The 14,088-nt window shown below is 36.7% G+C and overlaps 1 protein-coding gene across 1 annotated transcript; it reads right to left on the minus strand.

Moving 5' to 3' along the window:
• Positions 1–8,822: 8,822 nt before the first annotated feature.
• On the minus strand, positions 8,823–11,801 carry LOC126704395 (uncharacterized). The gene is made up of 4 exons (XM_050403384.1): positions 11,229–11,801; positions 10,066–11,130; positions 9,498–9,581; positions 8,823–9,410 (listed from the first exon to the last, which is right to left on the minus strand). Exons 1-4 carry the CDS (start codon positions 11,538–11,540, stop codon positions 9,147–9,149), a joined length of 1,725 nt encoding a protein of 574 aa, XP_050259341.1. The 5' UTR covers positions 11,541–11,801; the 3' UTR covers positions 8,823–9,146.
• Between the last annotated feature and the right edge of the window lie 2,287 nt (positions 11,802–14,088).

Below are 14,088 nucleotides of genomic sequence, written 5' to 3' on the forward strand. Positions count from 1 at the left end.
AACTGAAGCAACTTTAGAAAAATTTCAGTTTAGAAACACTATTAAGGATTCAAGAGACAACGACCCAAGTTTCAGCAACTTTCAAGACCCATGATTGAAGAAATACCAAAGATTCAAGAGTCACATAGTCAATTCTTAAAAATAACCAAAGAAGAAAGAATGGAGAAGTTAGAAGGTATAACTGAAGAAGATTTAAGGACTTTAGAGACAATTGACCAGATCTCCAAGGATCAATCCAAGGTCAAGAAATTGAAAGAAATAGAAGTGCTAACATGCAACAAAAGCATGATCAAAATCCTACCATTGGTTGGTGATTTAAAGACTCAAAAGTCCTTGCCTAGAGCTAAGGTAGAATTTTATTGGGAATGCATAGAATCATGCATGTACAAGTGGATGAAGAAGAGTATATCACCAAGGAAATCAAGTTGTCCTCAAGGTATTGGGCAATTGGAAGATCACCCTTGATGTATTGGGAGGTTATTGTACCAGTTGCATAGTAACTACATTACTTGCAATTATGGTTGCCATATTAGTATTGACTTGAGGACTTTCAAGAATATAGTTGGCCCAATACTCTCACCTTCACCTTGTGGGCAAAGTGTTTTAAAGAGAGATAGAATGATGGTTGATGTTGTAACTAGAGTGCTAGAATGTATCTTTTAATGTTGTGGCTAGTGTTGTAGCAGGAGTGTGTTCTGTTTTGTGTTGTGGTTGGTGTTGCAGCAGGAGTGTAATATGTGTTAGGTAGGTGTGGCAGCAGAATTGTTCTCTATGTTGTGGATTATAGCATAAGGCGATGTATCTTGGTAGTGTGGTAGTGGTAGTGTGATTTACAACACTACAACACTAGTGCACTATGGTCATATGTTTTGCAAAAATGCATAATTATGGTAGCAAGAATATGTTTTGCAATAGTAGTGCATCTGTGTCTGTGCTATAGTAGTTGGTAGTGTATTGTGACGCATTGTTGTATTCTGCAGCAAAGTATTGCGGTAATGTGTTTTACAACACCAAAGCATGGTTGTGTCCTTTAGTCTTACCTTGTGGATAAGGTTTTTTAAAGGAGGATGGAATGATAGGATTTTTACTGTACTGTTGCATAAGCTAGCTTGGGAAGTTATTTAGTAATGAGTTGTGAGAGTTGTACTAGAGGTTAGTTAGTCAGTCCAGAGTTGTAACTAATTGTATAACAGAATTCATACGTGTACTAAATGTATAGCAGATTGCTCTACTATAAAATGGCAATTTGTATTGTAAGCAAGGACATTGAAGAATGATATACAATTTCCTTCTCTTTGCTCTTCCTACCACTCTCTCTATTCTCTTCTTTACTCTAATCTATTTTAGGAGGCCTAGTTCCCTCAAAGAACTATCATAGCTATTTCCATTACTTGATTAAGAACTATTGAGTTCTTATCATAATTTGTATACAGTTTAAAGGTATAGCCCACAATGGAAGTTCCAAAGAGAAGTTTGGCAAGAGGGTGATGGATAAAGGCTACTATGCGGTGGTTGATAGCTAAAAATATGGCTTTTCGAGGAGGACCTCAAGTGACCAAGGTTCCCTTTTTTGGTGTCCAAGCTGGATAACCTTTTCCAATTAATTGATGAATTACTTCTCTCTTTCGAGATGCTTCTCTCCCCCAAAGAATGTTCCAACCCTTCTTCTTTGAATCTCCTTCCTTTTATACTCTTTCGTTAGTGGGCTAGTAATCATGGAAATAATTTGCCTGTGCAGTGGTCTCATCATTTGCCTGATTTAAATGGCTCTTTCAGTATTAGCCACTGTTTCAACTTGTCTAATCTCATACCAGGGGGGTGGGTCTCTTTGGCTCCGTCACTATGATGATTCCCTTGTAAATTGAATTAAGCATTGAGACCCATGCTCAGATGGCGGATTCCCCAAAGATATTATTTCTTGCTGGCACTATTTTCCTTCCTCAAGGGTAAGTAGAACCTACTCGGATCCTTTCATGGCAGACTAGTGACTTACACCTCAGTCTAGCTCAGAACTATCACGTGTAGGCCAGACCTGGGCTTAGTGGTCCTCAGTGACAGACCCACTTGAGGGCTGGGGGGCCTTGGTCCCCTTTGGTTTTTTGAAATTTTTTCCTAGCATATATGTATGTGTGTGTGTGTGTGTGTGTGTACAGAAATTTTAAAATCTACCCAAAATATTTATTCTTGGCCCCCCTTCCACAAAAAAAGTTAGTAAATTAACTCCAAAATATGTAAAATGTTTTTTTTTTTTTTAGAGAGTTTCAACTTATGGCGTCTGCTCTTGATGATAACTCTTTATCATCAGACCAAGACACCAATCAGTTTTTGGTGTAGGCGGGGATTGAACCTCAGATCTCTTATACAACTATCAGAGACTTTACCAGTTAAGCTAACTGGAACCTACATGTGAAATGTATTTAGTTGATGTGTAGATGTATGGTTTGACAGAGGACTAAAAAAACATTTTGCTTTGCAGCTGTTATTCAGAACAATCAATAGATATTCTATCATTATTTGCTTAATTCTTTTTTTAAACACCAAAATACAAATTGGAGTGGCAATTTGATAGAGTTAATACCAAAATACAGTTTTTTTTTTTCTTTTTACTAATTTTCAGCACAATACAACCATAAGATATAGAATAAAAAAAAATAAAAAATAAAAATCTTTTTTTTGACACAATAGAATTAAATTTTTGTTTTTTGGTTTATGCTTTGGCCCCCCTAACTTAGAATCCCGATTCAGTCCCGAGTGGTCCTCGGCCAAAGCTCAACATAGGCCGAACTTTGTCCACTCACAAGTATTTATGCCTTTTCTTTTATAGATACAATATGATTTAAATATATATCATCCACTCAATAATGATTATTTTTTTATTATTAAGCTAAAACATCAATTAGTTTATTTTTAGCTGAACCCAGATCACTGATTCAATTGCAAGAAACTTAAGAATTGAGCTAAATGGTGGAACCTATATTTCCTAGGCCTGCTTGGAAATTATTAAATAAGAAATTTTATTATTCAAGAAAACTAACTCGATTAAAGTAAAAGGGTCATGTTAACAGGTGCTCTTAAGACAATTGTTAATAGATCATTTTTAGAAATTTTTAATACAACTTTTATGAAAAATATAAAAAAACGTTCAAAAAAGTCAATTAATTTTTTAGTTTCCAGTAAAAAAATTTTTAAAATAGTTTATAAATCAATGTCTTCAGGGTATCCATTAACTTTTTCCAAAGTAAAATAGCACACTTACTACCATGGATCAATTATTGAATTGTGAAAATAATAGTAACTCTCAAAAATTAGATAAAATACAAATAATAAGATAGTATCAAAATCTTATGTACCAGTAGTAAAAATACAATTTAACTTCTAGTAAGGCCTAGTTTTCCGAAGCCCAAAATTGTTCGGCCAATTATTTTGTGTTTTTGTACATGAACGTGGCATAAGCCCACATGAGAAATCCTTGTGTCTACTCCTAACTCAAAACTGCTGGAATCAGCCACCATGGCAGATCAACTATGAAGAAGAAGAAGCGCAAGAGCAATAGACCTATGAAGCATACAGCAGCTACGCCAGAGCCTCAAAATGCAGATTCAAGCTAGACCAATTCCACCACTGTGGGTTTGCAAATTCTTGCTATTCTAATACCAACGATGGAGTTGTTAGACCACATTTGTTTTACTCCTCATAATGGAACTGGAGTCATCATTATATGCTCAACAAGGGAGCTAGCAATACAGACCCAACTACCATTCTCAGACCCTTGGTTTGGTTATTGGTGGTTCACCTAGTAGAAGTGAAGCAGACCATATTGTCAGAGGAGTTAATTTATTAGTGGCAACATCTAGTCGACTGCTTGACCATCTTCAAGATACCATGGGATTAATTTATTAAAACTTTATTGTATTGCACACCCAATTCTTTAACATTATTTTTGTTGTTACTATTAATATTTTGGATAGAGTTTTCAAGTTCCTCCAACACACTACATCTACATGTCACTTCAAAAAAAACCAATTCCGGTTCAATACCTATTTTCACAACCATATGATGTGACTTATTGTGATTGGTAGAAAACAAGTGGTAAATCTATGTAAAAGTGCGAGATAACCCATCATCATTTGCCATATATGATAGTTATGAAAATAGGCGTGGAATTAGTTATGGTCCTAAAATTACTCTTTGGTCACATGATCCGCTTAATAATAGCCATGTGACTTGCTTTGCTTTATTAGTTGTTTAGGAGAAAGTTGTTAAAGGTGATTTCTCATTAGAGCTCATTTGGTAAAGTATTGTTGTTGTCTAAAATATCCTAATCATTTTTTTTTTTTCTTTTCAAAATTCTAATTTTTTTTTTCTCTCAAAATCATACCATGATATCCATTTTGGTAATTTCAAATGTTTACAGCACTTCTATAAGAATATTTACCAAAACTCATCAAAGCATTTCGAATGTATATAGCTGCTTCTGCAAATCATTTATCAAACAATATTTTGGTAAAAATGCCACAGCTGCTTTATACAGCATTTCTTTGAAGCAGCTTTCACAAAGATGCAACACTACGAAATTAGCCCTTGTTGGATTGCATGATGTAGTGACAACTACCAAGAAAGAAGAGATGATATGGATAGACACTGCTTATATATTTGATATTTGCTTAATAACTACACACTGGCTGCTAGTTCTCATGTCTCAGTATTGGAACAAGTGATGGCAATGGGCCGTTTTCTGGTGGATTTCAAGTTGAATTTTGACTAGTCACTTGTTTAGGTTTGAGTTCGCTCCTGTGTTTTATTACATTTTCCTCAGATAAATCTGGCATGTAGTTTATTCATTAGATTATTTAACTTATAATTTACATTTAATTGATTAGATTATTTACCTTATAATGTATATTTAACGTATACATCTGGCATCGATGTATTTAAAGTCCATATTGTTTCCTTAATTTGGCTAAGTTTCCTTGAGTCTAGGGATAGGAATGGGGAGAAAATATATTGAATAATGTTATTTTTTTCTCAAGCTAAAGCTAGTTATTCCATGCATTTTATCTATATACGTTCTAATTGTTTTTTTCTTTTTAAACTCGAACTCGCAGTGACCAATGATTGATGAAGCTGACAGGATATTGTAAGCAAACTTTTGAGGAAGAAATGAAGCAGATTATTAAGCTCCTACCAAAGGTAAGCTATATGGTAATCATGTTTATTTTTTATTTTAGTCAATTAAGGTGGTTAACATATGGAAGTAAACATGGGATGAAAGTTTAAGGCTATGTCAAGTTTTCACCAAAACTAACAGTATGGCCAGGTTGTGTTTGGTTCAGAGGAAAAAGGAGGGGGGGAGGGGGGAAAAGAAAGTGATAATAATGAGAAACTGACTTTGTTTCCCTAGCATTTCTAAGTTGATTTAGATTGTTTTTCTTTCCCTCCATTTGGTACTTCCCAAGATCCCAATGAATGGAAAGTAAAATTTGTACATATATTTGTTCTAAAGAAGGTTATATTACTTGACTGAGCAGACATGCATATTTTAATGCAACTTAGCTTTACTTCCAAAGCAAGTTGATCAAATGCCTGGGTTCTTGTAGTTGCAATAACTAGGTTGTTCATCCCGGGTCTTGGTTGAGAACTTTGCTGCCTTAAAATTGATGTACTGATTGAAAGAACTGTCTCAATTATTGGTTTCACTAAGCTTTGGCCCTGATGACACTTCTCCAGCCACAAGAATGAGTGGAGGGTGAGGTTGTGGGTTCAAGATCCATGGGATGCTTGTGGAACTTACCAATACACACACTTACACACTATGTCAGCTAATTCATGGATTCCAATTTCCCACCACTTGAACTTAGGATTGTGGGTCTGATGCTAGGACATTGCTGCTAAAGACATGCTGTTATCTATTAGTCAATTTCTACATCTAGCATGCAGTTTATTTTTCTGAAAAAGCTTCTGCTTTGATTAGCGATGTATTGATTAGATCTAGAAATATTCTTAGTTCCATTTACTTTCTCAATTAGTATTTGAAATCATGTACTATTTCATTTGACATCCAAGGTTCTTTAACGTTGTCAATAGCAATTATTTGATAGAAAATTGCGCTGTCACATAAGCTATTTCTGTGCACTGCATGTCAAGTAGTATAGTCCACTTTCAGGCAGCCAAAGTCCCTGTTAAAGAGTATGAATTTGATCAAAAGAAGTTGGCTAATGTGCAGTCTCACCTGGTACTTTCCTGGTTCTATATATTATGGTCAATATCTTTTCTATAATAAACTGCAGGATTTAGATTAGAGTATTTGGATTATTGCAGAAGTTGATGGCCAGTAACTATTATTTGAATTAGTCAGCTAAAAATGCATACAGATCCTACTTATTAGTCTGCTAAAGATGCATATAACTCTCACTCTATGAAAGACATGTTTGAAGTCCACCACCATGATCTGCAGGTAAAAGCTTTTCTCCTTGGTACACGAGAACTTGTATCTATCAAGCAGTGTCAACATATGAGTATATATTGTTGACAACAATTTTAGGGGTGATGGGAATGTTCTAGAAGTAAAATTTAAGGGTCTTTCTTGAATTTAGGTGTCTGGAGCAATTTGGTTCCAAATAAGTATCACCTAGCTGGTTCAATTGGAGCGTTTGACTAGCTTTATATCCAGTACTAATTCCTGGGAAATGATTCTCTCGATTAGGTTCAATTAGAGAGTGACCATTTGGAAATCTGTATTTGCTTTAATCTTTGAGGGACTGCTAAGTACACTGTGAAAAGATATGTCGTATTTTTATTAAATCTTTTAACACTTCGTTTTAGTATGTTCATATAGAATGACGATGGATTCCTAGATAGAGTTTTCATTTGAATCCTCTAAGCCCTCAATTATGGGATTAGGTTCCTCTCCATATTTGTGGATAAAGGAGAAAATCCAAGCAAACTCTGCATGAGAAAATATCTAATCATTTAAAAAAAAAAGACCCTAGATCAACACAGTGCTCAAATGCCTCATCTAAGTGTCACAATAACATCTCATCATCTCTGAGCTTTTTATATGAGTATTAGGCAGTGAGCTCTAGGCACTTGTGGTATGTTCCACAGGAGGTTGAGAAATAAAGAAACCAGATAGACTGGTTTCTATTGTGGCACAAGACTATGTGTTCCTAGACTTTCTGGGAGGAAAATGTGAAAAGTTGGAGGAGGTTGACATGGTTTCTGTGACTGTGAGAGCAACCCTAAGGAAGACAAAGAGGTGGAGATGATAAGCGACAATTTCCAAGGCATTAATAGGCAGGGTCTATAGAGTGGTGTGGCTCATCAATAGAGAGGTTTCTTTTATTTTATTTAAAACTCTCTTCTATTTAGTTTGCTTTTGTGATTCACCATGTATTGGTGGTCACGGTATATTATGGATTGACCCTGGTGGTATCCCGAGTAAAATTTTGTATGTGATGCAGGCTACAAGAAGCTTATCGAAAATCAAACTCATCTTCCTTGGAAATGTAAAGCTTAAATGCCAAATTAAAATTTTGAAATTAATGTTCAATTTTAGCATCAGGGCTAATTGGTTCCCTCTCTGTCATGCTTTGTAAATTATTGTTTCAGTTTTATATGCCTCAGCTACCCCAGGTGTCATAGGTCTAAATATAATGTGGGTGGGACTTAAAGCATTAACACTAATGCAGATTTCATTAATTCATTAACACTAGTCCACTTATTTAATGCAGATTTCATTAAACCTGCAAAATACAAACTACTCCCGTATCGGTTGTGGATTTGACAGTAACAAGCAAATCTCTACCACTTTGTTTTGCTGCTTTTGTAAGTACCAAAACAATCTTTATGGACTAGTAGTTACCATTACTGTTTTAAATTGGGATTAAATTCTATAAAAATGTAACTTAAACCCAACATTTACACTTTCCAATTTCAACATATCATATCATCATTATCACATATTTAAGAATAGACACAATCACACCTAATCAATTATAACACCCATCTGAAAATCCAATCCAACTGAAAGTTCACTAAAATGTTATTAAGTGTGGTAAAATGTATTTGAGTTTTAAATAAAAAGCTAATATTGCAATATTTTATTGGATGGTATAAAAGTAAAACATGGGGTTTACACTGATCCTTACCCTTACCAAATTTGAACTCTTTTAAATAATAGAATAGACCTGTGTGTTCAAATCTCATACAACGGAAAAATAAATAAATAAGCCAGCACCGACAGAGGAAAAATTGAGTAAAGAGGCAACCATCCTGCAGCTGAAACCAATAATACCAACAGACTGCTTTAATTTTCATTTTTCCCGCTAGAGAGGGAAAAAAACCCAAAACAAAACCCTTAAAACTATCAAAAGCCACGCAAGGAATTTCTTCATTATCTCTCCCATCGTCAAATGAATAATAATTTCAACTATCCAATCCCCACCAAAAGTCAACTTCATCATTAGTAAGAAGATAAACTCCAAAAGTGCATACAAAACACAAGTTTGGCTAGATACAAGTAACACTTCATAATCAAATCAATTTCATAATTAGAAAAATATATTGAGTACCAATAACCTCTTTCTTATCATGCACGTCAACTCAAGGCAGAAGAAAACTTCATCATATACCAATGAATGGCCCAGCAGGCAGATGGGTTTCACTAGCTTATATTTTGGTAGCTTATTTGCTTAAAGGTGAGGAAAAAAAATGGCTTTAACAAGCTAAGCTTATTTGCTTAAAGTCATATCAATTTTTTCCTCACCCCCTTAAGTTCTATCTGAGAGGATTCTAAACTGCTAATTTTCATGTAATTCACAAAGTTGTTCAATTGTGATCAAATTGAATTTAAAGTCATCAGTCAAAGAGAATATGATTCATGGTTACTTACCAGTACCACCTAAAAAAATAAAAAAGAACAATTCACAGTCATTCTGAAGTTAAATAAACAGCAAACTTGACGGACATGGTCCATCTCCAACATCAATGACAAATTAGTTTTGCTACATCCTATTTCCCTTTACAAATCATTTCCCTCTTGTGCCATGTTAACACACTTCAGAGCAACATATTGATCAATCCTCACTAAGAGGTTCAATCTTGATTTCCTTGCAAACAGGGTCATGATTAACTAAGCACGATTCTTACTAATTATGGAGGAATGGCAATTGTGCCTGTGGCAGCTGTTGTGGCAGAAGTGGCTGTGGCAGCTGTTGCGGCATAAGTGCCTGCTGCGGCTGTGGTAGCTGTTGTGGCAGTTGTGGTGGCTGTTGAGACTCAATTAGTAGCGGTCCACTAACGTCCATTGTTGCAAGCCCTTCTAACTCTTGAATTGCCGCCACTGCACTGATTGCGCTTTCGTTGGTTATCTGAGGCTTTAGCACACCAACAGCTTCCTTCACCTTAGATTGCTGCAAATAACGTATTCATAGCATAAATACAAATTCACTATAATGTAAAATAAAACTGCTGGTGGTCATAAGAATAATCTAACTTACAACATATTCCAGTTTCCTCTTAATATCTTCATAGGCCGCGACCCGCTGTGTATCAGATGCTGTATACATGGCCAATGCTGCATTCTTTTTTCTCAAAATGGTAAAAGGCCAAATGAGAATAAATTCAACACATATACACCACCACAAAATCAAATTTAGACAAAGACAAATCAAATTGCAAGTCTAATTCCACATATAAACTTCACAAAATTAAAATAGTTCAACAAGATGCAATAGTTAAACAAAAATCACTTTGAACAACTTAAAATAAACTCAACATTGTAAACTGCAACATTCTCCATAATTACATCATTCTATTCCCTTTTAAACTTTTTACCATTTCCAGTAAATTTCTTGTGTGTACAATATAACAACATGATACTCCATAAGAAGAAACTCTCATACCCTTCAAACATATACTAGTATACTACAATTTTTGGCCATGCGATTTTTGCTCCCAAAATACTTCTAAACCTTTAACATGGTAATATTTTCCTTTACCTCAAAAAGTTATATGCCAATATTATAAGATGTCAACTAAAACATAAAAAAGTCACTCATATTTTACCTTCTTAGGCCGACCAACGGGCCTTCCGGAGCGGTTCTTAGGCTTGGGCTTGAGCTTCTGTGGCCTACCGGCAATGGGAACGCCCACTTTGGCAGGTCGGCCGCGCCGCTTAATGGGCTGCTGCAGAACTGCAGCACCACTACCAAGCCCAAATCCAAAACCATAAGCAGGCATATGCACAGTCCCGGGTGCCGCGGCGTCCTTCTTCGGCCTGCCCCTTGGCCTTCCACTTGCTGCTGCTGCCGCTGCCGCTGCTGCTGCGGCTGCTGCTCCTGCTCCTGCTCCTGCTCCTCCTCCTCCTACATTTGGTGCAGCATTGGGTGGTGGTGCAGCAACTGCCACTGGTGTTGGTACTGCTGCTGCTGCTACATTATTAGCAAAAGGAATAACCATAGTCTTGAGCTGGGCCTTAGGTGGGCGCCCACGGCCTCTCTTAAGCCCATTAGGGCCCAATACGCCCGTCACTGACTTGGGCTTAGGAGGACGACCTGGAGTCTTCTTACCTAACCTTGCCATGTTCTTCATCCCAAGAGGCACAGGTGGACGGCCTCTTCCCTTCTTGACATTGGGCCCAGGCCCAGGCTGCCCCTCCGGCCCAGACTTCCGGGGACGGCCGGGACGTCTCTTGACGTTGGGCTCGTCGACGAGCCCAAGAGCAACCAAAACGGGCTGCGCATTGGGCTGCTGCTGCTGCTGCTGCTGCTGCTGAGGAATGGGCTGCTGAGAATGAGAGATGGGAGCGGTGGTGTTATTGGAATCGAGCTTGGGCTTGGGAGGGCGGCCGCGGGGACGGGATTGGGCTTGGGCTTGGGCCTGGGCCTTGGGAGGCCCAGGAATAGAAGGAAGAGATGTAGAAGTAGCAGCTGCAGGATCAGATCTAGGGAGCTTGTAAGACTTCTTGACCATGACGAGATGACCAGTGTTCTTCAAGCGCTTGAGATTGTGAGTCAACAAGGCCGAGTGAGTGGGTGGGAGGTCCGAGTAGACTCGCTCTATGTATTTCGCTATGGCTCGCCTACTCGACCCATTTCTCTCCTTCAGAGCTGTTATGGCTGCATATATCATCTACAATAAAAAAAAAAAAACAATAAAATTCATTACCCAAAAAAAAAAAAAATTAAAGTGTGAAGTGTGTGGAGTGAGTTATTGAGTGGTACAGGTACCTCAGCGTAAGGAGGGTGATTGTGATTGTGATTGTGGGGCGCAGCGGCGGCGGCGGCTGTGTGATTATGATTGAGGGTTTGGGAGATATTTGGGGGAGCGGGTGCGGGTACGGGTACGGGTGCGGGTGCGGGTACATGGTGAGCTATGTGGTTGAGAGCAGCAGCAGCTTCGGTGGTGATCATGGTGGGGACCACCGCGGATGTGGGTGTGGGGGCCACGGGTACCATGTTGGGAGCGGTGACGTAGGCCGTAGCAGGCGGCGGCGGCGGAGGATGAGGATGAGGAAACGGAACCTGAGGTATCGGCTCCATGAGAGAAGATAGATTTACTCGGAAGAAGAGGAGAGAGAGAGAGAGCGAAAAGAGGAAAGGGGGATTTCTAATTTTTTGTTTTCTTTTTTGTTTTTGTTTTTGTAATTTGCAATTTCTATTTGGTTCTTTAAAGAAAGAGAAAAAGGGGATTTTGATTTTCGAGAGAGAAATTGGGTTAGGTGCTGAGGTGGTATCGTGAGTGAGTGAATGGGGAATTGGGAAGGGAAAGGAAAGGAAAGAGAGAGAGAGAGAGAGAGAAATTAAGGAACGGTGGTGTCTTTTACTGCCAAATGATGGATATGATGGGATTGGAACTAAATCCAACCGTTGAGGTTCACTCTTCGATGACGTGGTCTACATCTGTCTTTCTCTTTTGTTTTTTCCTCTTTTTTTTCTTTTTTTTATTACTATTTATTTATCTTACTTAAAGTTTTTTTGTTTTTTTTTTTGCACTTGAGCTCCCTTATTTTGACCAATTTCTGTTTGGTTCTTTTTCACTTGGGGCTTTATTTCAAGTTTAATACTACTCTCTTGTGGATGTGGTTTTGGTATATTATAATAATAGTAATGTGAATAGGACCATTGTTAACAAAGCATAACAAAAAAGTTTTAACATTAATTTTATAAAAAATTTTAATAACATTTATTATTTTATTATTTTCTCAATAAAATATTTTTAAAAGTAGTTCATAAACCAATGTCTTAGGACATTGCCGTATTGGTTAACATTTCCCTATTATAAAAAAAAGAAAGAAAAAGATAAATGTAACACCTACCGATTGGATTCTCACCTTACTAGTCAATTTGAAAAGTTTATGTGAAACTGGCAAAACTCAAACATTAGAAAACCAAGTCCCAAAAAAAAAAAAAAAAACATTAGAAAACAAAGGTCTGTCACCAGACCAAAGAAGTTCTATGACTCCAATCATTACAAATCAATAATGATACATAAATTGTGATCTATCAAAACTTACCAAATAAGAATAAAAATAATAATTCTGAACTAATCTATATATAAAGATTCGTACCGGCTTAACTCAAAACACTTAAGTGCCTTTTTTTCCTAAATCACATGGCACTGATAAACAAGAAAGTGTTCTCAAACTATTCTTTTTTTTTTTTTTTTGGGTAAAATATTTTCAATTAATCTCATTTTCAAAAAGTTAAAAATTGAGTTGTACAATAGGAAAATTAACAAATAAAAATAAAATCTTAACCGTAATATTGATTTTTTTTTTTTTCCAAAGTGAAATTGATAAATCTTGTTACGCTTTTTACATTGTCAATAATATGGCCGCTGTTGTCAAACTCAATTCATCTACTTTCATGTTACATCGTACTGCACTTTGGATTCCAATATTTCACACAAAAGTCACTACTCTAGCTGACGCAATCTTTTCTTTTCTTTTAAGTCTTACGCCTTAGAATAAGGGCGGATTTAGGAAAATTTTCCAAGGTAACTTATCTAATAAAAAAGGAATTTCAATATTTCAATATCACCAAAAAAAAAAAAATTACAAATACAAAAAATTTTATAATTTCCTTATACTAACAAAATTAAAAAAGCAAATTAAAAAAGAATTGACAAGAGATAAAGTGAAAACTAAAAATACTATATGAGAGCAATAAAGTGAGAGATTGTCTAAAATGATGATAGACAAAAGAAAAATGGAGAGAGAGAGAGAGAGAGGTAGTAAACAATGAATAATACCTACTGCAATTGCAAGCTAAGGCGAGTAGAGTTGTTGCAACTACAAAGCCAAGAAGAGTAAAGTTGCTGGCAGCGATATGGAAAACTCACGACCACAATATCTCTCTTAGTACTATATTTTTAAGAAAAATAAAATTACTGATTATTTTTATGAAATAGGCTGGACGAGTTACGAATCTAAATTGTGGGGACGCAAAAACTTGGTCCCATGGTGTCTTTCACAGATTCACACTCAAATAATTCAATCAACCAACAAATAATTAAACATAAGGGAAAAACACTCCACAATGGGAAACTTAAGCAATTGATTTCTTTCAACTCAAGTATTACAAATTCAACCTAGGTATTACAATAGATAACTCTTACGTTCCCGTGGTGTTACCTTTACTCTCTCTTTCTCTCTCTTACTTATTTTTCTACTCTATGTTCCTTTTTCCCTCTATTTTTTAGATTCCCTATCTTTTACCTCTCCTCCCCCTTATATAGCTTCAATCCTTGCTCTTATCACTATACCTGTCCTGTTGCCTGCTAGAGCCTCAAGGATATTTTTCTCAACTTTATCGGGTTTCTCCCTTCCCTTATCCTGGAACTCTGACTTTTGAGGGTTGTTTTTACTGTTTAGGCTATCTCGCTTGTATTTAATGCGACAGAGGTGAGGTAAGAGCCTCATCATTAATGCGGAGGTAAAAATCTTCAATCTTCTTGCATGTTCTGGAACTTTCCCGTGGTTCCAGGAATTTCCTGGAAATCATACGTGGATCACCCGCACACCATACCTCGAGTAAGGTGGCAATTTACTTTTTCCACGGGAGCTAATCTCCTGTGTCACTCATTTTT

Source organism: Quercus robur, chromosome 10 (assembly GCF_932294415.1).
Source record: "Quercus robur chromosome 10, dhQueRobu3.1, whole genome shotgun sequence".
Classification (NCBI taxonomy): Eukaryota; Viridiplantae; Streptophyta; class Magnoliopsida; order Fagales; family Fagaceae; genus Quercus; species Quercus robur.